This window comes from Leptodactylus fuscus, chromosome 7 (genome assembly GCF_031893055.1).
Source record: "Leptodactylus fuscus isolate aLepFus1 chromosome 7, aLepFus1.hap2, whole genome shotgun sequence".
Taxonomy (NCBI): Eukaryota; Metazoa; Chordata; class Amphibia; order Anura; family Leptodactylidae; genus Leptodactylus; species Leptodactylus fuscus.
In genome coordinates, this window is record NC_134271.1 from 70,802,186 (window position 1) to 70,829,335 (window position 27,150).

The window sequence follows — 27,150 nt, forward strand, 5'->3', positions numbered from 1 at the left end:
TGATTGCATGTATTTAGTTGCTTTTGCCAATTCTCCTGTCACTTTGGTTAGTCACACCTCACGAGTCACCTACAGTAACAGCAGCCAGGTATCCGAGGCGGCCACGCCACCACTTCCCGCCTCTTGTTCCACTCCTCCCAGCTTCCCCGCCGAGCCCCCGGTGACGTCACAGCCGAGGCCCACCTGACCTGTCATGTCGAGTCACGTGATCCACCTCCTGCACGCCGCCATTTTGAAACGCCTGAGAGGAAAGAGAGTGAGTTTGCTGGGGTTCTTTTACGGTAAAGGAGCTTTTTCGGCTTATCCTAAGATGGAGGGCCGGCGGGAGGAGGAGGGGGAGATGTCGCAGGTATTCTCTGGTGAAGGGTTGGTAAGGGAGAGGGGTCTGAGGGGAAGATGGAGCTGGTAACAGGCCGTGTCTGGAGCCTCCTCTACTGTGTGTGTCAGTGAGGGGCCTGCCCCTTTCAATGCTGTCACGTTGCCTGACCAAAACAAAGGCTCCGAGCGTCTACCCCGTGAATATTGATCATACCGTGTATCTCCGGGGTCTCGCAGGCACAGAGCGGCTCATGTGACTCTTGTGAAACTACAAGTCCCAGAATGTCTGCATTGCCTGGACCTCACGAAGCACACACAGGGATTGCTTAACCCTTCTCCCACTTTAGTGCATAAAGTATTATCATTCTGGCTCTATGGGGACTGCTAGAGAGGGGTAAAGTTGTGGGATGACTTGTGAATAAGATTGTGGTGTGGTCAGAGAATAGATCAGGCATTAAATACAGAAATAAGCGACATAATCTGACAATAATATCCTGTGGATGGTTAGAAGAAGTAATCTGCCATCTCTAGTAAGTAAAGAAGCTGCTGGGGAGCCTTAAATGGGGATCCGGCCATGCTGGGAGTTGTAGTTCGCTCACATACAACTACTGCAGACTTGTGTGGGCTTTTACTTTTATGTAGTTTTCAAAGTTAAAGCTTCTTTGCTGTGTATTGAAAAGTTTTACAATTTTTTTTTTATTCTACTTTTATATTAAGCTACGTTTTCAAGATCTTTGCTTCTTAGCGGTGAGTGTATTGTAAGCAGTGGTGTTTTTCAGAATACTTCCAATATGTTTATCTGACAGAAGGTGATAGAAGAGCCTAATACAGTGGAACCTCTCCAGAAGACCACCTCTTTATCCAGATGACATTACTGACAGGTTTTCTGTACTACCATCTTTAAGACCACCTCTCTAAGTGACCACTTTTTATGCAGTTTTGGGTGGTTTCACTGTATTACTGTATCTTACTGCTAAGATGTGTTAACATGGAGGAATCTGAGGCAAGATGGAGCTTAGCTCACCTTTTTTCAGCTTGCTAAAAAAAAAAAATAGAAGCACCTGTTAATGGTTCCTGTTGAAAACAATGGGAGGCAGCATAAGGACAGATTTTGAAGAAGATTTTGAGACCTAAGACCTCCTCAAATTCCTTAGTGTAAACATACCCTAAGGGTCAAAGCACACAGTTTTTTTTGGTGCTGATTTTGACGTTGAATCCGCCTCAAAATCAGCCTCCAAAAAAAAGCTTAGCAAAGATTGGAGGCGGATTTAGCGTCAAAATCAGCGTAAAAAAACTGTGTGCATTGACCCTTAGTGTTTGCAACAGTTCTCTCCAGTCTGAACAGATTGATACCTTGTAAATTACAAGAAAAACAAGTTGTGCTTCTTGTGTTCCTAAAGGGGTTGTCTACAATATGGGTGGTAAGTGATCACTTGGAGTGAGTTCCCTGTGTGAAAGGAACGATACTCCACACATGTGACCACTACTCCATTCGGTGAGTTATGATGCAGTTGGCTCCTGAGTGACTGGATTCCTAAAGTACTGACCTCACACTTTTGACAGTTTGATCAGATCACTACTGTACTAATAAGGAGTTCACTGCATCGTAACTCACTATGCTGCTTTTATTCACATGTCCATTTTCATGTCAGGAAATACCCACATGCGCAGGTTTTTTAACAGATGGAACACAGGCGTGTTGGAAATGCCTGATGGAGATAGTTCAGTCCCATAAGGCTACCACTACATGGTGACTTTAGCCATGACTACTGTAGCACGACCAAAGATTGACTTGCTACACTCATGTTAGAGAATGGAGCTGCATTGAACAGCCTTGGGTCACAATGGAATTCCATTCTCTAACATGAATGATGCCATAGCCTAAAAGTGAATGGATTGGTGGCCATGCATGCATGCTCCATTCACACAAGCTGTTTGTGGACCGCTATTTTCATGATTACTTGGGGTCCCGCTGATGAGATCTCCAGTGATTAGACACTTCTATGGATAGGGGATAAATATTGTTAATGTGAAATCCCTTTAATTTACAGTGCATTTCCCAGACAATATAATATTAGCTGCAAATGGTATTAAAGATAGATACATATATATCTACTAGCTGGTACCCGCGACTTCATCTGCGGTGATTGTAGAAGTGGGTATATACAGACGCGGGTAAGGTTTTCGTAGTGTGTGTATATGGTATGGGATATGAAATGTAACTTTGTATCTTGTTTTTGCTGTAATTCAGAGAATACTTGAGACTTTTGTGTTGAAGTTAATTTGTATTAGAGCTGCTATATATACGATGTTGTGAGAAACTTTACATAGTGACTTTGGGACAGAAGTATTTGAAGTTAATCCTTTCCCGCCGATGGCATTTTTTGATTTTCGTTTTAGACTCCCCTCCTTCTAAACCCCATAACTTTTTTATTTCTCCGCTCCCAGAGTTATATGAGAAAAGGACCTATCCAACCAACTTCTACAGAAGTATCAAATGGATAAAAGGATCCGCGCTTACCAACCGTAGTTCTTGTTGCATTCGTTTATTAAAGCCTCACACACAACGCGTTTCGAAACCGGAAGCTGGTTTCTTCTTCAGGTGCACCTGGTCCTTTGGTCCTTTGTGCACCTGAAGAAGAAACCAGCTTCCGGTTTCGAAACGCGTTGTGTGTGAGGCTTTAATAAACGAATGCAACAAGAACTACGGTTGGTAAGCGCGGATCCTTTTATCCATTTGATACTTCTGTAGAAGTTGGTTGGATAGGTCCTTTTCTGTATAGTACCATGCATACGTGTTTTCACGGTTAAGATCTGCCAGCTACTAGCCATTTTGTCTATGAAGTGATATTTGAGTGCTGTGATCACTTCACAGCGCTTAAAGGTGATTATATGTTGAATAATACTTTGTGGAATCACTTTAAAAGGGTAATGCACAAGGTGCCGCGCGGTGCTCTCTCTTCTGTTTTCTCAGAGTTATATGAGGTCTTAATTTTTCCTGGGACAAATTTTTCTTCATGATGCCACCATTATTTATTCTATATAATGTACTGGGAAGCAGGGAAAAAATTCAGAATGGGGTGGGTTTGAAGAAAAAATGCATTTCTGCGACTTTCTTACGGGCTTTGGTTTTACGGCGTTCACTGTGCAACCAAAATGACATGTCCCCTGTATTCTGCGTTTCGTTACGATTCCGGAGATACCAAATTTATATGGTTTTATTTACATTTTGACCCCTTAAAAAAAATCCAAAACTGTGTTAAAAAATTATTTTTTGAAAAGTCGCCATATTCCGACAGCCGTAACTTTTTTATACATGCGTGTACGGGGATTTATAGGGCGTCTTTTTTTTGCGGGAACGGGTGTACTTTGTAGTTCTACCATTTTCGGGAAATGTTATTGCTTTGATCACTTTTTATTCAAATTTTTAGCAGAATCAAAACAGTGAAAAAATGGCGGTTTGGCACTTTTGACCATTTTTCCCGCTACGGCGTTTACCGAACAGGAAAAATATTTGTATAACTTTGTAGAGCGGGCGATTTAGGATGCGTGGATACCTAACATGTATGTGTTTCACAGTTTTTAACTACTTTTATATGTGTTCTAGGGAAAGGGGGGTGATTTGAATCTTTAATCCTTTTTATTTATTTTTTAATATTTTTTTTACTGTTTTTAAACTTTTTTTTTTTTTGCATTTATTAGACCGGCTAGGGGTATTGACATGGGTGGGGGGTGTCGCGGATTGTCAGAGTGGTGGGGGTCGGCAAACATGGCTGCTCCGGAGCGTTAAAGATCGCCTCCTGGAGTATCGTTAAGGTGAGGGGTAAAGTATATGTATATGTGATTGTGTGGGGTTAGGGGCTAGGCTGTAGAGGGCAATATGAATTTTGTGGCTTGCTATGGTCCAAAGTGTGTGAGATTGCAGAGATGGTGGTGTAAGTTTGGGTTTTGTGGGGGTCCTGGCACAAACGTATGTGCGCTATTGTAAAGAAAAGTAGCCTATTGTTTAATCGAGTGTAATGACTATGTTTGTGGAAAATTTCAGCCAAATCGGAGGAGTGATTTTTCCGTGATTGAGGAACAAACATCCGAACATACAAACATCCAAACACACAAACTCACAAACTTTCACATTTATAATATTAATAGGATGTAGCTGTATAAAGACATCTTCATAAGTATACCAGTGGCATGTACATAAATTCATTTGTTTTGTTTTGATTTTTATTCATCCTGATCAGTAAATGCATGTGAATCAGGTAGGAGGATTGGGTTGTAAATTCTGGACTGCTATGGTGAGTTCACCCCTGCTAAGGCTGTAGTCCTGTCCCCATATAATAGACTGGTTACAAGGAGAATTTCAGAGAATAGTAATTCTACCACTGCACCCACTAAACAAGTTTAGTTGGGATATTTTGCAGGAAGAATAGGAATACTGCTTTAAGGCTGAAGCCCCACGTGGTGTAAACAGCATGCCAAAAACTACAACACTTTACAGTCCCTGCAAAAGTGGACATGTTGCAGAAAAATGCCAACATTGGAAATGCCAGGACTTCCAGAACCGTCTAGTTTTTTGGAAATCGCTGCATGTCAATTATACCTACGGAAATGCTAATGGTTTCTATATGGGTATAATTGAAGCAGAAAGTCCCCAGAGGAAAACTCTGTGCACTTTTACACTGCGATCTGCTGTGTGGGGCTTTAGCCTTAGAAGGGGTAAAGGCATCCAACATTTGCTAATTCTTTCCATGTAACTACAGGTAAACTATCTAGCCCCCCCTTGGAAACATTCGGCAAAGGATAGGTTTGCATAAAAAAGACCAGGTAATTTTACTGTGTGGGAGTAAGATTTCAAATATTTACTTAACCCCTTGTTCTCCATCCATATGCATTTACGTGTTGGCTCCAGGTAGTGAAGGTGATGTGCTATACACTTTCATTGTGCAGATGGAGTGTGCTGAAGATCCCAGCCCGTAGTTTGTCAGTAATAATATAGAGATATTACAGCTCACAATTTAGGGTATTAAAAATGACCATGACATAAATGCGATTAGGTAGACCAAGGAGACTCCCATTGTTACCTAAAGGGGAGATGGGGTACTTATGAAGACCCACGTACATGTACATTGCTATGTTGTTAATACATTAATTTGTTAAACTTGGTATTGTTGTAATTGTACTGATGCACTAAATGTCAATTCTAATTTATAGCAAACTGTGAGTCCTGTTAAAAAAAAAAAAAAAAAAAGCTATTAATTTTTTAAAGTTTTATGACCCTAAAATGGCATTATAAATATAACTAGTCCCGCCAGAATCAAGCCCCTCACACAGCTGCCTTAATGGAAAATAGAAAAGTTTTCAGGTGGAAATGGGGGGAAAAAAATTGCTTCATCATGAACGCCAAACTGGGTGTTGTGCAAAGATCTTACAAAGGACTTTACTCCACCTTCACCAACTCCAGCACTTTCAGTCCTTCAGTAGGCACCATTCCTCTGATCCTGGTACAGTTGGAATTTTCTCTGTAGCTTCCACCATAGATGACCAATCAGTGCTGTCAGTTTCAGAGCCTGATGGCAGTGAGTGGTCCTGGGATGGAGCTGACAGGCAAGGACCACCCACCTGACAGCAGAGCTAAATTAGCATATTGGGTGCTGAAACGAAGGCCCAATTCACATCTGTATTCAGACCATTCTGTTCCTCTATCCGCATGAAATGTGTGGAGAGAAAAGTCCTGCAAGCAGCACTTTTCCCTCCACATTTTTCATGCGGAAACCACATGGCTATTTTTTTTTTTTTTTTTTTTTTTTAGAATTATGTACAACCACTTTAAGGCCATAGATACATGATGGTGGTTTGAAAAAGCCTTGTCAGTAAGATTGTGGCTGGGTTATTAGCAGGGCAAGGAGGTTGGTGCAGCTGATTTTAGAGAGAGGTGTTGATCTCAGTGGTGGGGCCCCAATAGGTCAGACATATACAGGGTATGTCTTTCATGGTCAAGTTTTCAATACTGTATCTAGCTCCCTTTAAGAACATGAGTGAACTTTTTGCTGCCACTTTTTTGATTAACAAAGGATTTCCTAGACTAACCCATTAAAACCAGTGTTAGGTCATGACAACAGGTTTTTGATTTATGAGTGAAAACAATAGGGGTTTCTATCCACTGACTTTAAGCAGAGATCTTGAAAACAATGAGGGATTGAAAGGCTAAGTATATTACTGAATGCCAGAACTGATCATATGACAAAGCTTTATTTAAGTCGAACAAAAAAAAAATCTCTTGCCCCTGGCAGCCCATCAGTGTTAGTTCAATTTATTGTTTAGTTTCATGAATCTTGAACAAACCACATCCTGAATACATACCGGGATCCACCCACAGTGCTCACTGCTAAATGTAAAGTATCTCTGCATCTGTGATCTGGTGCTGCTGATGCCACCATAGCTGTTTGTGGAGATGCAATCTATCTGGAGATTGCATCTGGACAATATAGAATGCTACTGTTCTGGAACAGGACTGTAAAGCCTAGTAATAATGCATGCATGTGAAATGAGTAAACCGTATTAAGTGGTCTCTCTAAGGCCGCTTGCAGATGACTGTATCCTATCTGTATTTTTCCCGGATAGCACACTGACTCATTCATTTCCTACGAGCTCAAGCACACTACCGTGTTTTCCACGGATCCGTATATGGAGCGAGAGTCCGTGTTGCAAAATTCAGTGCAAGTCCTATTCTGCTCAGGGTTTGTGGCATGGACTCGCCCATAGAAGCCTATGAGAAACTAAAAACCACAGACTGCACCCAGATGTATTCCGTGTGTTATCCGTATTTGTGGAACAGTTAACTACACACCCATAAGGGTTGTTTTTGTTTGCTTGTTTGTTTTTTGCGGATCCGCAAATATAGATGAATCACTGAAGCAATACTGTCCACAAAAACGGTACTGATGCTGAAGACACACTGATAACACATGGTCCGCAAAAACTGAACACTAAACAGTATTTTGCGGACCGGAAAATACACACTACATTGTACAATGGGCCTAAGGTTAAAGGGGTTGGCCAGTTTCAGATCAATATTGACAAACAAATGTACAATAAAAAGATATACAATTTTCCAATAAACTTTCTGTATCAATACCTCACGGTTTTCTAGATCTCTGCTTGCTGTCATTCATTCTGTTACTTCTAGAGGATAAAAATATGACCATGGTCATGTGATTTACGGTCCATGGTCTGTGATATACGGTCCATGGTCATGTGACTAGCTCACAGGTGCACAGCTGATTACCAGACAGATGTCTGATTATTGTGCTGTGACTGTAACAATGGCACCTGTGTGCTCGTCACATGACCATGGACCGTAAATCACATGACCATGGTCAGAGTTTTATCCTCTAGAAGTAATAGAATGAATGACAGCAAGCAGAGATCTAGAAAACTGTGAGGAATTGATACAGAAAGTATATTGGAAAATTGTATATCTTTTTATTGTACATTTGTTTGTCAATATTGGTCTGAAAGTGGTCAACCCCTTTAAGGCCCCACGTTGTGCAAACACAGTATTTTTTTGTTGAAGATTTTGCTGTGTTTAAGCAAAGTCAAGAGCATCAATTTGCCGCACAAATAATGCAGGATTTACTTGACTCCTGTGAATTAAGTGCATATTGGTGTCTTGTCTCCAAACCAGGCTCTCAGATGGATTTAAAAAAAAAAAAAAGTCAATTAGGCCAGTATTTCATATAAAAAATGGTGACTTTCTTTTATTAGCAGTGACAAACACCACAACCCTCACAGGCACTTCATAAAGACATCTGTGAAATTCGATACATGGTGTTTGTCATTGCTCATAAAAGAAGACACCATTTTTTATATGAAATACTGGCAATACTGAAAGAATTGACTTTTTTCTATCTATAAGTCATACTCCATCAATCCTCTCATTCTGATGCTTTTGTGTAACCTGCTGGTTTCGGCATTTCCTACATCCTGACGTGGACATATGGGATTGCTGCTGTCAGTCAATGAGAGTGGTGGGGGACTGGTTGTGACATTTATTTATTTTAATGTCTTTCTGCACAATCCCTTTATTATGTAAATGTAAAGGGTTTTTCCCATATCAGTAAATTGCTGCCAATAATTGCTTTGTACCATCAAGGAGGGGCTTACAACAGATAAGCATTGCTGTTCTAATCGATTTCCATAACTCCCAAAGATCTGATTGGTGGAGCTATGGAAATGTTGTTTCTATAGTGTTATATTGTATGTCTGTGCTTAGTCCAACCTTTAGAGATTTATGGCAGGTCCACAGTATATATCATAAATGGCAAATCCCACATCAGGAACGTCTTCTTCCGGCGCAGGCTTTGAAACTTGTAGGCCTCAGGCAGAGCCTACTGCGCATGCCCACGGCCACAATAACAATGACCGCTTACACAGTAAGCAAGCGACCATTTTCTTGTGGCCATGCACAGTAGGCTCTGCCCGAGGCCTACAAGTTTCAAAGCCTGCGCCGGAAGAAGACACAGGAAGAGGATGTTCCTGAAAAAGATGGAGGTGGCTCTGGAGAGTTAGGGACAAAAAATTACTTCTGAATGATAGGATCCCTTTAAAAAAAATCTGTGATGGATTCTCATGTGTTCTGTAGGTAAAATTCACGCACACATTTTCAGCAGATTTTTTTTTTCTACAATTTGGGGTGTAGATTAAGTAAAATCACATTCACTTTCCTGGGACTATAAGGCTGCGGCCCCGTTTTGCGGAAAAGCAACTTTTTTTTTGTTGCGGATTTTTTGAGCTAAAGTCAGGAGCAGAAGGTCGAAGTATAAGAACTTTCTATATATTTCCCATTCCCTTTGTAGCCATTGTTGGCTTTGGCTCAAGAAAACACAACAAAATCAGCAACAAAAAAGCTGCGTTTCCACAACGTGGGGCCTAAAACCTTTTTGCCCCTCTTCTCTCCTCCTATTTTTGCAACATGTGACTTCTGCATAAATGAGGTAGTTGAAGAACATTGTGGTATTGTCCTAGACACACAAGAGATTCCAGAGTCTGTGACTTAGACGACCTTTCACCAACTCCAGTTCTCAGCATCTGTTAGTAGACGCTGCACAGTTGAAATTTTTTTATATAGTTCCCACCATTTCTGAGCAATCCATGCTGTTAGCTTTGATGTATGTATACTATTTACGCTCTGTACTTTTAGGTGGGCAGTGTCGTGCAGGAGCTGGCAAAGGGGTGGGATTCAGAGGTGGACCGTGTCCGAGCTCGGAATCGCACCCCCTTTGCCTGACACTGCCCAAGATGTGACAGTAACTGACAATGTCTGTAATGTGCTGCAGAGTATTTTGGCACTATACTAAGAGAAATACTATATGTCCACTTTAAATTTTCCAGTATCTTTTTTTTCATTTAATATTTTAATACTTATAACGAAGAATATCTCTGTTAATAAGAATATTCCAATAGTTCATGTGAGAAAAAAACCCTCAAAACAAACCACCTTTGGAGATCTTGCGATAACTTGATATTTGATATCATGGCTGTTGCAGAATGCATGGAATCTGCATCCATCTAAGTTTGTCCCCCTTAGCTTGAGAGCTTTTGAGCGCTCAAAATAGTATCCTTCCTCCCACTCCCTCTCTTGCTTTTTTTGTTCCTGCGATTTCTGCGGAAACAAACTGGAGACGGTTTTCAGCAGCTGCTTAGACTTCAAGATTTGACAGTTTCTGTAATGTTGCTAAGCACGTGGCGTGGGTTACGTTTTACCTATACTCCTAGTTTCATGATCCCCCATTTGAGAGAGCAGAACAGAGACTTCTTCTAAATACCGCTGCCTGAAAATAGAGTTTTCATCTAGCACAGGCTTTTTCTCAGTAGAGTATAATTACTGGCACAGCTCCAATGTACAGATAAGGATTGGGAGATGTGCTAGAAGTGGGGATAGCAAAGCTGCCCATAATTATACAGTGTACATAGTGCATTCTGCTACTTGGAAGACCCTGTGTAACTTGGCAAAGCAATCAATGTGACACACTACGGTCTACCTTTATATGAAAAAAAAATTACATTGTTGAAGTCAGTCATGCCATATTAATGTAGATTTGAGTTTCCAAATTTTACGTTTGTTAATCATTTTATAATGAGCAGTTTTGCAGCTTTCTAATACTCTAGGTTTCATCTCCTCACCATTTGCTTTGAAAGAATAGAACATTCCTAATTTATATCTAGAAGCCTGTCCTGAGGATATCTAGGTGTAAGGATCCTTGTTCTTCTTAAGACCCTTTTACACAGGCGGATGACTATTTCTAGAAGCGCTCATTCTCAATTATTGCCTGGTGTAAACAATTAATGATGCCAGCAAATGAGCAAACTCTTGTTTGTCTACTGATCACAACTCTTTATGGGACAAAAACATTGTCTGTAGTAAGGCTCCTTGTGTTGACAGTATGCAAATTGGAGACTGAACAATCGTATTAAAGGCAAGGGACGGGGCTGCAGTTCTGCTGTTATTACTTAAATAGGAACAGAGCTGATTCTGGTGCCTATACATTGTAGTATTTTCAAGCTCTTTGAGGCTGCTGGAACAGCTGATCTGCACAGGGTCTGGGTATTGAGCCCCCCACAGACCTATCCTAGGAGCAGATCATCAGTATGAAGTGTGTTTGGGGCTGGGAAAGCTTTTAGTTGGGCTGCTAACAGGGCCAGTAAGTAAAAAACTTTATTTCTAGTGTTTATAGGCCTCTGCTCCTGGCCTTTGTTTACACAATACCACGCAAACTGTATGAAAGTGATTGTTTCTTAGTGTTGATTGTGCTACATGTAGTCCTCCATTTTCAGTGGTGTCATCTGTTTTCAGGCCCCTGGCTGACGTCCGCAGTGATGTCCCATTTAAGCCAGGTAAACACCAGTTACAGACCTCAGCAATAGTCTCTTCACAAACTGCACATGACCAACTGGCTTCAGCAGTGACATAATGTTTATGAAGGTGACTGTTTTTTCTGTTATTGCTGGTACTGTCATCAGCACTATTAGATGCTTAAAGCATCCCTTTAAGAATAGGTCACCTTCATACAGTTTGCATGGGACTCTGCAAAAGGCCCTTTGAGTGAGTGCTGATTGACTTATATTATCGTTGAGGCGGAGAATTGTGCTTTAATAAACCTACACTTTATGAACAGGGTAGGTTTACAGTCTCTGGATGTAGACTATGAATATTTTCATCCATTGGCATCAAGCAGAGATCTTAATTGTTCATTGTACAGTGTATACCCACTAGAACACGTCATCTGGATGGTGTCAGTCTTTGGGATTGGTGGCCAGTAAGTGCACTTTTCAAGAAGATTAAAAAAAAATTGTACATGTGCAAGTGTTTATCAAAGTACCTTCATTGTGGTTATCTTACAATGTCCTAGCCAGAATCTCTTGTGTATGCAGCTGGAGAAACCAGAAAATATAGCTCATGAGCTAACATCAGGGCATTAGAGAACTTGGGTTTACATGACCACTGCAGTGAGTTCCTTTGGAGACAAGTGTCGTCAGAAATGTCTGGTAGCTGCTTATCCCCTACTCTTTATAATGCCATGTTCGACAATAGGTGGGTTAGGCCGGTCCTACATGGTAACGTAATATTGCAATATTACACTGCTATACCATGGCTATTGATGGAATGGTCGAGTGACTAGTAATTGACAAACATCTTGTTAAAAGTTCAGTTTTAGTCCTGGATGGCAAATTATTTCAAATTTTGGAATCTTTTTTTTTTTAGGCTACATGGCTTCTTTAAGTCAGGTAAGTAGATATGTTCTTGCCTTTGAGTACTAGATAAAATACATATTCTATATGGCTGTGTTGATTGAAAAGAGTGTGGTTATTGAGGACCTTTCATGTCTTATATTCCATTGAACTCAGCACACTGTTGGTTTTCCCGCTATGTGCCCTGATGCTGGAGATACCGGTGCAGAGATTAATATCTCCCCACTGTCAGAAGGGTGTTCTTCGCAGTCTAGTGTCATCGCTGTGAGGAACTCCCACTCTGTATTCTAACATAGCCTGGTACTGTTAGAGGGGGCGTTCCTTACAGCCCAGCAATGGTGCTGAGTGTGAGGAACACCCTCCCTCCTTTAGTACAAGTCTATTTTATTTGCATAGCTCCAACATATTCCGCAGCACTTTACAAAATGTAGGGCTCAAGTACAGACAAAAAGATACATTACAGAGAAATAGTCAATTCACACAATGGGACTGAGGACCCTGCTCTCAAGAGCTTACAATCTGAGGTTGAGGAGGTGACACAAGAGGTAGCAGGGGTGACATAGGAGGTAGCATTGCTTATATAGTGGTCCAGACATTTTTGTTACTTTCATTACACATTTAAAAAAAAAAAAAAAAAAAAAAAAAAAAAAAAGCTGTATGAACAGTCACTAGTCAAGTGTTCTTTAATGTGAAGATGGTGTCTGGACATATAAAGTTAGTCTGAAATGGCATCATATTGTATGGGGTAATGCAGAGCAGTTTTAGGCATTCTAACTGCAGAAGGATTTACATTAGAAATTGTGATAGGCCTGTCTGAAAAAATGTGTCTTTAGTTTGCGCTTGAAGCTGTAGAACTTGGGAGTTAATCTGATTGTCCGGGGTAGAGCATTCCAGAGAAGTGGTGCAACTTGGCAGAAGTCTTGGATACGTGAGTGGGAGGTTGTGATAATAGAGGATGTTAGTCTTGGGTCATTGAGTGTCTATCGCCCAACCCGTGCTCTCCGTTCAAAGACGAGGGAGGAAATGTAGGGTGGTGCAGCATTATGGAGAGCCTTGTGGATGAGGGTGATAAGTTTATGTTGTGTTATGTAATGAATAGGCAGCCAATGTAGGGACCGGCACAGAGCGGAGGCATCACTGCAACGTCTAGATTGATAAATGAGCCTGGCCGCTGCATTCAGAATAGATTGTAGAGGGGAGAGTTTAGTAAGGGGAAGATCGCTTAGTATGGAGTTACAGTAGTCAAGGTGAAAGTGAATCAGAGCAACAATAAGTGTCTTTAATGTATCTCTGGTAAGGAAAGGGAGGATTCTGGGGATGGTTTTGAGGTAGAGATGACAGGAGTGCTTGATTGGATATGGGGGAGGGGATGAAGGAAAAGTCTGAGTCAAACACAACCCGGAGGCAGCGGGCATACTGCCTAGAAGTGGTGGTAAGGCCGGAGACTGCAATGAATATATCAGGGACAGGTCTTTTAGATGGTGGAAACGGTAGTAGTTCTTTGATAGATTCCATTTCAGATAGAGCAAAGACATGATATTTGAGACAACAGAGACAGTCACTGGTGTTCTGTATTAGTGCAGGGGTGATGTCACAGGATGACGTATATAATTGAATGTCATCAGCATAAAGATGATATGCCAAATCTGGTGATGGTTTGTCCAATGGGGGCTGTGTACAGCGAGAATAACAAGGGGCCTAGGACTGAGACCTGAGGAACCCCAATGGCGAGAGAAAGAGACAGAATCTGCAAATGATACACTGAAAGTGTGGTCTGAATTATAAGAGGAGAACCAAGAGAGTGAGGTGTCTGTGAGGCCGACAGAGTGGAACATAGTGAGGAGGAATAGATGGTCAACAGTGTCTATTGCTGCTGAGAGATGCAAAAGAATAAGAGAAGTCACCATTGGATTTAGCCGTCAGGAGATCATTGGAGACTTATTTTGAGGGCCGTTTCAGCAGAGTGTGGAAGCCAGATTGTAAGGGATCAAGAAGAGTTAGCAGAAAGATAGCGGATCAAATGAGAATAGACCAAGCATTCCAAGATTTTGGAGATGAAGGGGAGGTTAGAGATGGATCGATAGCAGCACAGGTTGGGTCAAGGGAGGATTTCTTCAATAGCGGGGTTATGACAGCATGTTTGAAAGATGATGGACTGCAGGCGACAGAGACTGGAGAAGGTTTGAGGGGAAAGGGTCACTACTGCAGGTTCTAGAGCGAAAAGAAGAAAGTACCTTGGAGACTTCCTCTTCTGTAAGAGGTTCAAAAGAGGAGAATGAACAGTCTGAAATGTGGTGGGTAAGGGGATCAATGCCACCTGTGGATTGGGCAGTTATCCTGACGGATCTCATCAATTTTGTAATGGATATAAGTGGCCAGGTCTTCTGCACTAATGTCTATGGATGGCGCCTGCACCTTGGGAATGTGTAAGGAGTGAAAACTTTCAAAGAGCCTTTTAGGGTTACAGGATAGAGATGAGAGCAGTGAAATAGGCTTGTTTGGCAAGGTGAGGGCAGAGCTAAAGTTCTTGAGCATAAACTTTTACTGGAGAAAGTCTGCAGGTGTATCTGCACAGACCTTCAGCACACCTAGAGCACAACTGAAGAAAACGTCTCTGGCGTGTGCCAGAGTTGCTGCCTCCTGCGACGAATCTTTTGAGTGGAGGGGGGAGCTGCCTCAATCCATTATAGTAACTGGTGGCCAGACTGGTACAGAAGAGTGAACAAATAGGCGACAGAGAGGACTGTAGAGTATCTGAGAGGTGCTAGATGTTAATAGCATGTAAATTCCTATGTATGATGGGTAGGCGTATCCTGTGGAGAGAGCACTGATGGTGAGAGACGTTGATGAAAAGAGCTATGTGGAACGCCCTTCTGACAGTGGGGAGAAATCGGTGCCAAACTTAACAGCACCGATATCTCCAGCCCCAGGGCACATATCAGGAAATCCGACAGGAAATCTGCTTTCTAGCAGTATATAAAACCACACATTCATTAGGACTTGAAAGTTCCTCTTTAATTAAAGGGGTTATCCATCCTTAGGATAATAATGCTTCTGTCATTAGGCTGCTTTCACACTACCAAGTCCCATGGGCCTCTGTCTGTGTGAATGGCGGATTTCCCAGCCTAGACATTAAGCTGGGAGAGAAACTCCTAGCATTATGGTTATATACGATGCTAAGAGTCCCTGTCTCCCAATGACTATGGGTCATTGTGACTTGTAGTGTGAAAGCAGCATAAATCAATGTTTTATGACCCCTGAAGTGACTGCAGCTTTGCACCCTAAATGTTTGTGCTGTAATTGATGTGTAATCCTCAGTCCATGCTCACACTGTGCCTGTGTGTTTGTTACTAGTAAATCTTCCATGTACAGGGAATGTTTTGGCTTCATTCACTCTGTTGCTACAATTGTTAGTGTTATTCCTGTAGCATAGGTTACAATGGGCTCAGTGTTGTGAGTCACTAGAGAGCGGCTGGTTAGCCTTTTAAGGAATTAGCATTCCAGAGTAGGTGATAAGCAGTATAGGCTTGACCCCCCTCCCCTCCTCCTCCTTTCCAGCGGCCACCCTCACATACCACAGTATTGTCAGTGGTTACTGCTGTGGTGCTAATATAGCCAGGGAAAAGGGAAGTGATCTCATGATGTCTTGCTTTTACTTACTTTAAGCAAGAGAAATAAGTGTACACTTCCTTTTTAAGATCACTTTTGCAGCCTTGGCAAATTCACTGCTGTCTGACGAATCTTGACCTCTTATGCACACCATACCCAACCAGAATGACTAATGTTCTTGTTAGCCAGACACTCCACTCACATGATCTACTTGTATAGAGAATCTTCTGTTGTATTGCATTGTTGGAGATGTAGTCTTCCCACCTTTAACAAACGGAAACATCTATTGCTGGGATCTTCTACTATATTTTTTTTTAATAAGCAGATTTAGGAAATATTGCTAGGTCGGTCTTGAGTGAAAACTACATTATTGGCACCATATGTATAAATCATCAGTTTACCCTTTCTTTCTCCTCATTAATAAGATAGAGGAAATCTATGTACGCCATGTAATATATTTACCAGGCAGAAGGTCTGGTCTCTGAAGTATGTGCTTTTGGCCTCTGCTGTGCTGTCCCATAAATTGGCATCCTGCACAAATATAGCATGTAGTATTCTTTCTGGCTCCAAATCTGCTGGATCCTTCTCCAGTGATCTAATAACCATAACCTGTAATATTACTACACTCAGGAAAGGCATCCAAGCCCATCTAGTGAATTCCCCATGACACCTTCCTTGGCTAGAGAGTTGCTCTTCCTCACTGCTCTTACTGTAAAGAACCACCTTGGATGTGTCTTATCTGTAGATGCAGAGAACACTCCAGGAGACATATCTATATTGTCTTTACATAGATCTTCACTTTTACGTAATTTTCATGCAATCTTTTTCCGCTGCATATGGCTGAGGTTTTGTGCACCCCACCCATTTGTATAGTACTACTGTAAATGTAGGCAGTGTGTTTTGCCAGCAGGTTTCTGCAGTAGACTTGCAGGTAGCATGTAGTGTGGCAAATTCAGTCTCCATAAGGAATCTGTGTCAAGAATTAACATGTCAGGATTCTATGTAGAAAAATGTGCATGATAGAAAGTCATATCTATTTGTAAACCAAGTATTTTGGATACATATGTATAGGAAAATATTATTTTCTACTGTACTCTTCTCCTCTCACATGTCTTACTTGATCATTTGTAAGTAGTGCCCTAGACCTTGAGTGTATTTGCACACTTGTCGCTTTGTCAAGTACAGTGAAGGTGCGTGTCACATCTTAAGAGTTGTCACCACTTCAAAGTTTGTATTTCATTGTCATGTGAAGTGATGGCTTGGAGCCAAATGCCTTTACTACATGTTTAAAAGATTTTACTGACAGACTACCCGTGACCTGTAGCCTACAATATGACATTTTTTTTTATTTTTTTTTTTCCTCAGTTTGGTTAAGTTAGTCGTTTGAGGGAAACGTATATTATCTTACCAGATTACTGCGCAATATAGTATTAGGCTACTATAACACACCTGTGCTTTTGCTTGTGTTAACAATTGTGGGGGGGAGGGGTTAAACCACACATTTTTGTATGTCTGAGCTGAGTTGTGACTCCAAGCGTAGTCACTATATAATTGTATGGCACTGTACATGGTTAATAGTGAAGAGTCTGTACCTCTATAAACATGTGATGGTGGTGGGACCCCTGCTGATATCCACTTGATAACCTGACCTGTCCTGTGTATTTCACCTGTATACCTAACAGACAGTAAAATGAAATCCTCTGGTTCACTGTTTGTTAGCATACAGGTGAAATGCACTGTTTTACTTTTTACTGCAAATAGTAACTGCATACTGTGTTTCAGTAAAAAGCGATGTGTTATTAGCCGTTACATACAGAGACCGACAGACCCTATTAACTATGATGGTGTCCGTTGTTTTAAAACTGGAACTGGAGGACATAAAAGCCGTGTGTGCAGTGTTTTGTTTGTTTGTTTGTTTGTTTTATTTTGTCTGCTGATCTCAGGTGGACATTGTATTATAATCTGCAACAAAGACTCCACCACAAATGTGAACCTAGCCTTACAAGTGAAATGCACAGTAGTATGCTGCTCATTGCTGCAGTTAAAAACTGCATGCAATCCCACATTAAAAAAAAAAAATGCAGTGTAAGCGCAGCCTTCAGAACATTGAGTTATCAGAGCACTGGGGACAATCTTCCATACTGTAGGCACGTTTATACAGTTCTCTGGCTGCACTGTTAAAAAATTTTCATCCTCACATAACCTCTTGAAATGTGCTTTGTTTTCAAGCTTCTTGCAGACTATGGTATTCAGCAGATACATATATGCTGCTATGTAAGCATCTGCAAATACATTATTTTCATTAGTTATTCTTCATGCAGCATGGTATGTGACTTTATTAATTTTGGATTTTTGCAGGTGTGATGGAAGATAAGGAAAGTGGTAGTATAAACACAGGAGAAGGTAGAACTCAGCTACTTTCTGACGGCAAGATTACCCTGATGCACCCGACTGAGGTCAAACAGAAAAGCAATGAGCCCTTGATCAATGTGATCCAGAAACTTACAGCAATGGTAAAAAGCCAAGAAGCAAGCAAAAGTTCTGAAGCGAAAAAACGCTCTTACTCAGATGATGATGTAAATATTACACCATCTAAGGAACCTGAACAGGCAAACCTCTGCCTCAAGAAGATGAAGGAAGATAAACCTGATGGTCAGGCTGTTAGTAGTCCTGCCCCAAACAATAAAAAAGTAATGTTCTACCAGTGTAGTCTTTGTAAATTTATCTCTCCTTCCTTTGATATTCTCACAGCCCATGTCAAAAATCATGGACAACATAATGAGATCATCCTAATGTGCTCAGAGTGCCACCTGACTTTTAAAAACCACAGTGAACTTGAAAATCACATTAAAACGCACTGTGAAAACGATGTCACTGCTCTTTCACAAACTAAAGAACAGTCCCAAGTAGACAAGCAGGTTTCCACATGTACAAATGACGGCGAACCAGGGCGAAAAAAATGGTATGCCTATGAAGCATATGGTCTGTACAGGTGCCTCATCTGTAGATACACCTGCGGCCAACAAAGAATGTTAAAAACCCATGCGTGGAAACATGCAGGTGAGGTTGACTTTTCATACCCTATCTTTGAGGAAGAAAATGAGTCTGCCGGATTACCGGACTCCACTGTTGCTCATACACCACAAGGAAGTGAGTCTGTACTGTCAGAAAATCTATACGTCAAGCAGCATGTTCAGGTATCTGGAGGTGACACCATTCAGGAGCATAACTTGTTGCCAATGGATGTACAGATCAAAAGGACTGAGGGTTTAAGTCAGACTAGTACCCCAACTCCTATGACAGAAGTAGTTGTCGTCGATGAGGCCTTATCTGAAAATGATCAAGATAACCTCATTAGGGAAAGTCTTCTGTCCTCTGCTCAGAAAATTATTAGCTGTAGCCAAAATACCAAAGGCCATGTGAATGTAATTGTAGAGCGCTTGCCAGGGGCTGAGGAATCTTGTCCACAGAAACCCTTTTTGATCAGTACGGAAGTGGATGTTAAGAAGAAAATAGTCCCTCATGATTCCCAGCTTGCAGGGGCTGTTGAAGTTTATCATGCAGACAAGAATGCAGTGGCGAGTGAAGAAATTATCATTGGATTTGAAGGAACTGATGAGAATTCTCCTCCTGTACGCAGGAGGACAAACTCCGAGTGTTTGAGGCTTCACTCTTTGGCAGCAGAAGCATTGGTAACCATGCCCATCCGAATAGTTGAATGTCCTAAAACCAGTCTACGGCTCATCCGTGATCCAAGCTCCATTGATCCAGACACTGGCCAAGGAGAAGGGGATGTTACTTTAGTACCTCATCCCAAAGTTGATTCTTCGAAAGTTCCTGAAGATGATAATGTTCTTATCCAAAAGGAAGTAAAAGAAACAGGTGAACTTACAGAAGCGCCTATGAAAATGGGCATCAGCATGTCTTTGCTTAAAGTTATCGAGAAGCTAAGAGAGCGCACAGATCAGAATGCTACAGATGATGACATTCTGAAAGAGTTGCAGGACAATGCCCAGAGCGAGTGCACCAGTGACCTAAGCTCTGGTAGTAACCTTGTGGAATATTTACCCAATGCTGAACGGCCCTACCGATGTCGCCTATGCCATTACACCAGTGATAACAAAGGTTACATAAAACAGCACTTGCGTGTCCATCGCCAGAGGCAGCCTTACCAGTGCCCGATCTGTGAGCACATAGCAGAAAATAGCAGTGACCTTGAAAATCACATGATCAACCATTGCAAAACCATGAAGTATGAGTGCAAACACTGCAACGAATTCTTCTACTATAAGGTATGGATTATTGGAATTATTTGGATTAGGGAATTTTGTAGTATTGACATAAGATAAATGTTGCCGCACAACAATAGTTATGTCAGCAGAAAAATCGATAAACCAACAGTACCTTGTAGAGTGGTTTCTACACTTTCTAAAGATGCCTTTCTTATTCTGCATTGCAGCTCCATCTTCATGAAAAGGAGTATTTTTTAGTCTTCTAAATTAGCTGAAAATAGCTTTAGGGGTGTTTCTTGTTTTTACTCTGTGTCTGCAGTGGGGGTCGGTTATCCAGAGCAAAGTGTGACAAAGCAGCGGATGTCACCAGAACAGTGCAGGCATAACACTGTCCCTAAATCCCTTTTCAGCTAATTTGCATAAAAATGACATGATTTTCATGAAAATGGAGTTGCAATACAGAATAAGAAAGACCTCTTTGGAAAGTGTAGAAGCAGCCTTACAAGGTACTGTTATTAGTCTGATACGGATTTTCCTGTTGACAGACTCCCTTTATCCCCATCCTGAAATCCGCTGTAACAGTACGGTGGATGTTGGGCATTTAAATATGGCAACCATTCAGGAGCTGAGCTGCCACCATAACTGCTGGTTTTCTGCTGTATTATACAGCAGAGACCCGCGCTAATGCCCTCATTAAGGCCCCTGGTGCTTCGGCCAAAGATGAACACAATCTTATGTTAAGTACTAAACTATATATTTGGTATTGCCACATTCATGCAGGCCTGTAGAAATAAGTGTACATTCTTATTTCGTTGTAAACAATGAAACAATAAAAAGTTATGGGTTTTTTTTCCCATTCCCACCCCCAAAATTCCTAAATTCTAAACAATAAATTATATGTACCACAAAGCACTTCCATTGAATAAATACAACACATCTCGCAAAAAGTAATCTCTCCTACAGCTAAGTTGACAGAATAATTAAAGGTTATGGGTCCAGGAATATGAGCATGAAAACATAAAGTAAAAAAATGACTTCATCCCCACAGATGTAAATCTAGTGACGGGCAATAACTGTGTAGAAAGGACAGCTGGAAATGAAAACTTTTCTTAGACCTCTTGAAGTGTCTTCATGTTAATTGATGGCTCCAGCGCTAGAGCAGCTGCCGCGGTCAGTCATTGCAGTGGTACTGCATAAGGATGATGACATTCAGACTTCGTGGTGCCATGGCCCAAAGTGGTACGAGGTTTGCTAAAACATGAACAGAAATAGCAGATTTTTTACAGTGTAAAAAAAAAAAAGTGAAATTTATCATCGGTGACATGTCATCTGAAATTAAAATGATCTAATCTTATAGGCAGGAATGATACGTCCTGTGATAAGGGCAGTGTTAGGGGAATGGAAATAAGGAGGCCAAAATTTAAGGGTGTTTAAAGGGGTTGTCTAGCTTACAAATGGCCTGTTAGGATATTCTGAGTTGATATAGGTGTCCATATCTCTCAGCTGAAATGAAGAACTTTTACTATGTGAGCCTTGATCTGGAGGACTTGCCTGTATTACAGAAGACCCATTAATTTAAATGTGCGCTATGTAATACTTTATTTTCCCTATGGTATGTGTGCCAAGAAATTGAACACTTGCAGGCACTTATTACAGCTGATCGGTGGAGGACCCAGCAAGGGAAACACTTTATGATCAGCTTATTGTACAGAGCTACTTCTAAAAAAAAGTAGTGATGATCCGAGCAGAAAACCCTTCTACAGCTTGGAGTATTTCATGAGTGGAGTGTACTAATCTAGTCTTGTGTGTCACTATACCTGTAGGGGCAGGGCTGCATGTCTCGTGCCAGTGTCTCAGTCATTGGCACAGACTGGAAGGTTGCGTTTTATATGAGTAAGGAGACCATTCCATTGAGTGTGGAGTTAAACCTACTGTGGGGGTCGCCAGCATTGATTAAACAGTTTATTTTATTTTTTTGGCAGAGTCAGTTAAGGAATCATGAACGGGAACATCGCAGTGTTCAAGATACAGCATCTACAACAAGTGAGGATCCACAAGTCTGCACAGAGGATGTGGAAGAAAAGCTTTCTTCTGAAGGTACAGTTCACATTGTGCAAATCAGTCTTTTGAGTTGGTCGGAAAGTTATGGAGCTAGCCAAAGGTGGCTCTTCTTTGCCATTTCCATGAATCCTATAAAGATAAAGTTACAGAAACTGTGTAGTGCAGCAAGTTAAAGGGGTTGTCCAGGCAAAAAATGGACAATCTCTTCAACTTTTAAATCAGCCGAGGGCAGTGAGGGGGAGGAGGGTATCATACTCACCCTTCCCTGATGCTACGGTGTTCTCCCGCTGCAGCTTTTTTTTTTTTTTTTTTTTAAACTATACCCTGCTGATTTAAACGTTAAATGGGTTATCCATTTTTGCCTGGACAACCCCTTTTAAGCTGTTGTTAAACAGGATCTCTGGAAAAAGATATATATGAAAGTTACCTCTAAGGGCTAGTTCACACTGAGTTTTTTTGCCTCAAAATCTGCCTGCAAAAAAGGCTTCCATTCATTTGAATGGGAGCCGCTCTTTTTTTTTTTTTCTTTTTTTTTTTTTTCCCCTGGTAGCGGGAAATAGAAGCAACATACCGTTTCTTCCCGCAGCTGAGACATCCGTGGCGTCCACAGCTGAAGACTCACTTGAGATTAGGCCCATTCATTCGGGCCTAATCAGGAGTGGGATGCCGCAACAGAATGCTGATGCACTGAAGTCGTGCAGAGTTCACGCGGAGGAACAGCTTTCCGCCATGTGAACATACCCTAAAAGCATAGGCAGTTTTTTTTTTTTTTTTTTTTTTTTTTAACAGTTAACTCCAAAGCTGGTCAAAGAATAACTATAATTACATAACAGTATAATAAAATATGTGTTTAGTAACTGAAGAGAGAATACTTAACTGCAGTTACAAATGATACAATGGGTCACTGGATGGAAAGCCAGAGATGTAGGGCACCTGTTTCATGGTCCCTGATGAAGCTGATTAGCAACATAACCACTAGAGGTATTTATACCCATTTGAACTAGAAGGGGCTTTCATGTGTGTGTCTGGACAAATGGACAATTACCATACATGATATAGCTGGAATGTGAGTGTCCAGGAAATGTGTGCACTGGATGACAAGAATTTTAAGAAATGTTTAGCTACTGATCAGTAACAGAATAGTATACAGCGTGATGATCAGTAACAGTATAGTATACAGCGTGATCAGTAACAGTATAGTATACAGCGTGATCAGAAACCGAATAGTATAGAGTGTGATGATTAGTAACCGTATACTATACAGCGTGATCAGAAACCAAATAGTATACAGTGTAATGATCAGTAACAGTATAGTATACAGCGTGATCAGTAACAGAATAGTATACAACGTGATGATCAGTAACAGTATAGTATACAGCGTGATCAGTAACAGAATAGTATGCAAAGATACATGGTGATCAGTAACACAATAGTATACAGCGTGATCAGTAACAGAATAGTATACAGAGATACAGAGTGATCAGTGAAATATTAACCCTGTCATATCACATCAATAAGACACTATGATTTTGTGGAAAAAAAAAACATATCTTATTACACAGTTATAAACAACAATCTTTCAAATGAATAGTACAGGTTAATATAAGAACTTTGTAATCTTATTAAAGAAATATGTTTTACTTCTATAATGCAATACATTTTATTTATATAGCGCCAACATATTCCACAGCACTTTACAATTTGTAGGGTTCAAGTACAGACAAAAATATACATTATAGATGGATAGTAATACTCCACTTTTCAGTCAGTTACTTTCTCTATATTAGTCTATATGTGGGGGTGTGAAGGTAGAATAAAGACTCATAATTGTTGCTGTTACGCTAGGTTCGCACCTGCTCCTGGGTTTCCATTTATTGGGTCCACTTGGAGATCCAAAGAACAAAAACCAAACCCCGGTAAAAAGTGGTTACTTGGGGACCCCATAGACTATAATGGGGTCCGCCTGTTTTTCCCTGAAAAAATGTGGAGAGAAAAGTCCTGCTTTTCTCCTTTTCTCTCTGCATTTTTTTAAGCAGGTTTAAAGATGGAAACCCTGAATGAACTCCAGGCGCAGGTGTGAACCTAGGTTGTAGATAAGCTGGGAGTGCAGACTTGAGTCAGTAATTCAATTGACCCATCCTACTCCACCCCTCTCTTCTCCATAGAGTTGTATGTGTGAGGCTGAAGATGGAAGACAATATAATGTAAACAAGTAGTCAGATTGAAGAAAAGGAACAGGAGAACCGCATAATAGGTGGTGAATAGAGATGAGCGAACAGTGTTCTATCGAACTCATGTTCGATCGGATATTAGGCTGTTCGGCATGTTCGAATCGAATCGAACACCGCGTGGTAAAGTGCGCCATTACTCGATTCCCCTCCCACCTTCCCTGGCGCCTTTTTTGCTCCAATAACAGCGCAGGGTAGGTGGGACAGGAACTACGACACCGGTGACGTTGAAAAAAGTAGGCAAAACCCATTGGCTGCCGAAAACATGTGACCTCTAATTTAAAAGAACAGCGCCGCCCAGCTTCGCGTCATTCTGAGCTTGCAATTCACCGAGGACGGAGGTTTCCGTCCAGCTAGCTAGGGCTTAGATTCTGGGTAGGCAGGGACAGGCTAGGATAGGAAGGAGAAGACAACCAACAGCTCTTATAAGAGCTAAATTCCAGGGAGAAGCTTGTCAGTGTAACGTGGCACTGACGGGCTCAATCGCCGCAACCCAGCTTTCCCAGGATCCTGAATGGAATACACTGTCAGTGTATTCCCGTATACCCGATATATACCCCCGATACCCGTTCCAACGGTGTGCCCCCCCACCTTCACCCCAGAAATACCCTGCAAGTCCCCTAGCAATAGAATTGGGGCTATATACACCCACTATTTTTGCTACTGCCATATAGTGCCATTGTCTCACTGGGAATTCAAAGAATATATTGGGCTTACATATAACTTCAATTCCAGGGAGAAGCTTGTCAGTGTAACGTGGCACTGACGGGCTCAATCGCCGCAACCCAGCTTTCCCAGGATCCTGAATGGAACACACTGACAGTGTATTCCCGTATACCCCATATATACACCCCAAATCCCCGTTCCAACGGTGTGCCCCCCCACCTTCACCTCAGAAATACCCTGCAAGTCCCCTAGCAATAGAATTGGGGCTATATACACCCACAATTTTTGCTACTGGTATACAGTGCCATTGTCTCACTGGGAATTCAAAGAATATATGGGGGTTATGTGCACCCACAATTTTTAATACTGCTATACAGTGCCATTGTCTGACTGGGAATTCAAAGAATATATGGGGGTTATGTGCACCCACAATTTTTAATACTGGTATATAGTGCCATTGTCTGACTGGGAATTCAAAGAATATATGGGGGTTACGTGCACCCACAATTTTTAATACTGGTATACAGTGCCATTGTCTGACTGGGAATTCAAAGAATATATGGGGGTTACGTGCACCCACAATTTTTAATACTGCTATACAGTTCCTTTGTCTCACTGGGAATTCAAAGAATATATGGGGGTTATGTGCACCCACAATTTTTAATACTGGTATACAGTGCCATTGTCTGACTGGGAATTCAAAGAATATATGGGGGTTATGTGCACCCACAATTTTTAATACTGGTATACAGTGCCATTGTCTGACTGGGAATTCAAAGAATATATGGGGGTTATGTGCACCCACAATTTTTACTACTGGTATACAGTGCCATTGTCTGACTGGGAATTCAAAGAATATATGGGGGTTACGTGCACCCACAATTTTTAATACTGGTATACAGTGCCATTGTCTGACTGGGAATTCAAAGAATATATGGGGGTTATGTGCACCCACAATTTTTAATACTGGTATATAGTGCCATTGTCTGACTGGGAATTCAAAGAATATATGGGGGTTACGTGCACCCACAATTTTTAATACTGCTATACAGTGCCATTGTCTGACTGGGAATTCAAAGAATATATGGGGGTTATGTGCACCCACAATTTTTAATACTGGTATACAGTGCCATTGTCTGACTGGGAATTCAAAGAATATATGGGGGTTATGTGCACCCACAATTTTTACTACTGGTATACAGTGCCATTGTCTGACTGGGAATTCAAAGAATATATGGGGGTTACGTGCACCCACAATTTTTAATACTGGTATACAGTGCCATTGTCTGACTGGGAATTCAAAGAATATATGGGGGTTATGTGCACCCACAATTTTTAATACTGGTATACAGTGCCATTGTCTGACTGGGAATTCAAAGAATATATGGGGGTTATGTGCACCCACAATTTTTACTACTGGTATACAGTGCCATTGTCTGACTGGGAATTCAAAGAATATATGGGGGTTACGTGCACCCACAATTTTTAATACTGGTATACAGTGCCATTGTCTGACTGGGAATTCAAAGAATATATGGGGGTTACGTGCACCCACAATTTTTAATACTGCTATACAGTGCCATTGTCTGACTGGGAATTCAAAGAATATATGGGGGTTATGTGCACCCACAATTTTTAATACTGGTATACAGTGCCATTGTCTGACTGGGAATTCAAAGAATATATGGGGGTTATGTGCACCCACAATTTTTACTACTGGTATACAGTGCCATTGTCTGACTGGGAATTCAAAGAATATATGGGGGTTACGTGCACCCACAATTTTTAATACTGGTATACAGTGCCATTGTCTGACTGGGAATTCAAAGAATATATGGGGGTTATGTGCACCCACAATTTTTAATACTGGTATATAGTGCCATTGTCTGACTGGGAATTCAAAGAATATATGGGGGTTACGTGCACCCACAATTTTTAATACTGCTATACAGTGCCATTGTCTGACTGGGAATTCAAAGAATATATGGGGGTTACGTGCACCCACAATTTTTAATACTGGTATACAGTGCCATTGTCTGACTGGGAATTCAAAGAATATATGGGGGTTACGTGCACCCACAATTTTTAATACTGCTATACAGTGCCATTGTCTGACTGGGAATTCAAAGAATATATGGGGGTTACGTGCACCCACAATTTTTAATACTGCTATACAGTGCCATTGTCTGACTGGGAATTCAAAGAATATATGGGGGTTACGTGCACCCACAATTTTTAATACTGGTATACAGTGCCATTGTCTGACTGGGAATTCAAAGAATATATGG

The 27,150-nt window shown here is 41.2% G+C and overlaps 1 protein-coding gene across 4 annotated transcripts in view; it reads left to right on the forward strand.

Annotated features, from left to right (window-relative positions):
- Nucleotides 1-210: 210 nt before the first annotated feature.
- ZNF507 (zinc finger protein 507) overlaps nucleotides 211-27,150 on the forward strand; it is a 42,820-nt gene continuing 15,880 nt past the window's right edge. Inside the window, exons 1-3 of one of the 4 annotated variants that reach the window (XM_075282104.1) lie at nucleotides 211-256; nucleotides 18,034-19,967; nucleotides 21,890-22,004. In XM_075282104.1, the coding sequence (XP_075138205.1) occupies nucleotides 18,039-19,967; nucleotides 21,890-22,004 (2,044 nt within the window). In that variant the 5' untranslated portion in view covers nucleotides 211-256; nucleotides 18,034-18,038. Of the gene's footprint in view, nucleotides 350-5,111; nucleotides 5,143-12,085; nucleotides 12,103-18,033; nucleotides 19,968-21,889; nucleotides 22,005-27,150 lie in introns of those variants that run through there. The other 3 variants (XM_075282105.1, XM_075282106.1, XM_075282107.1) reach the window with 3 other exon arrangements.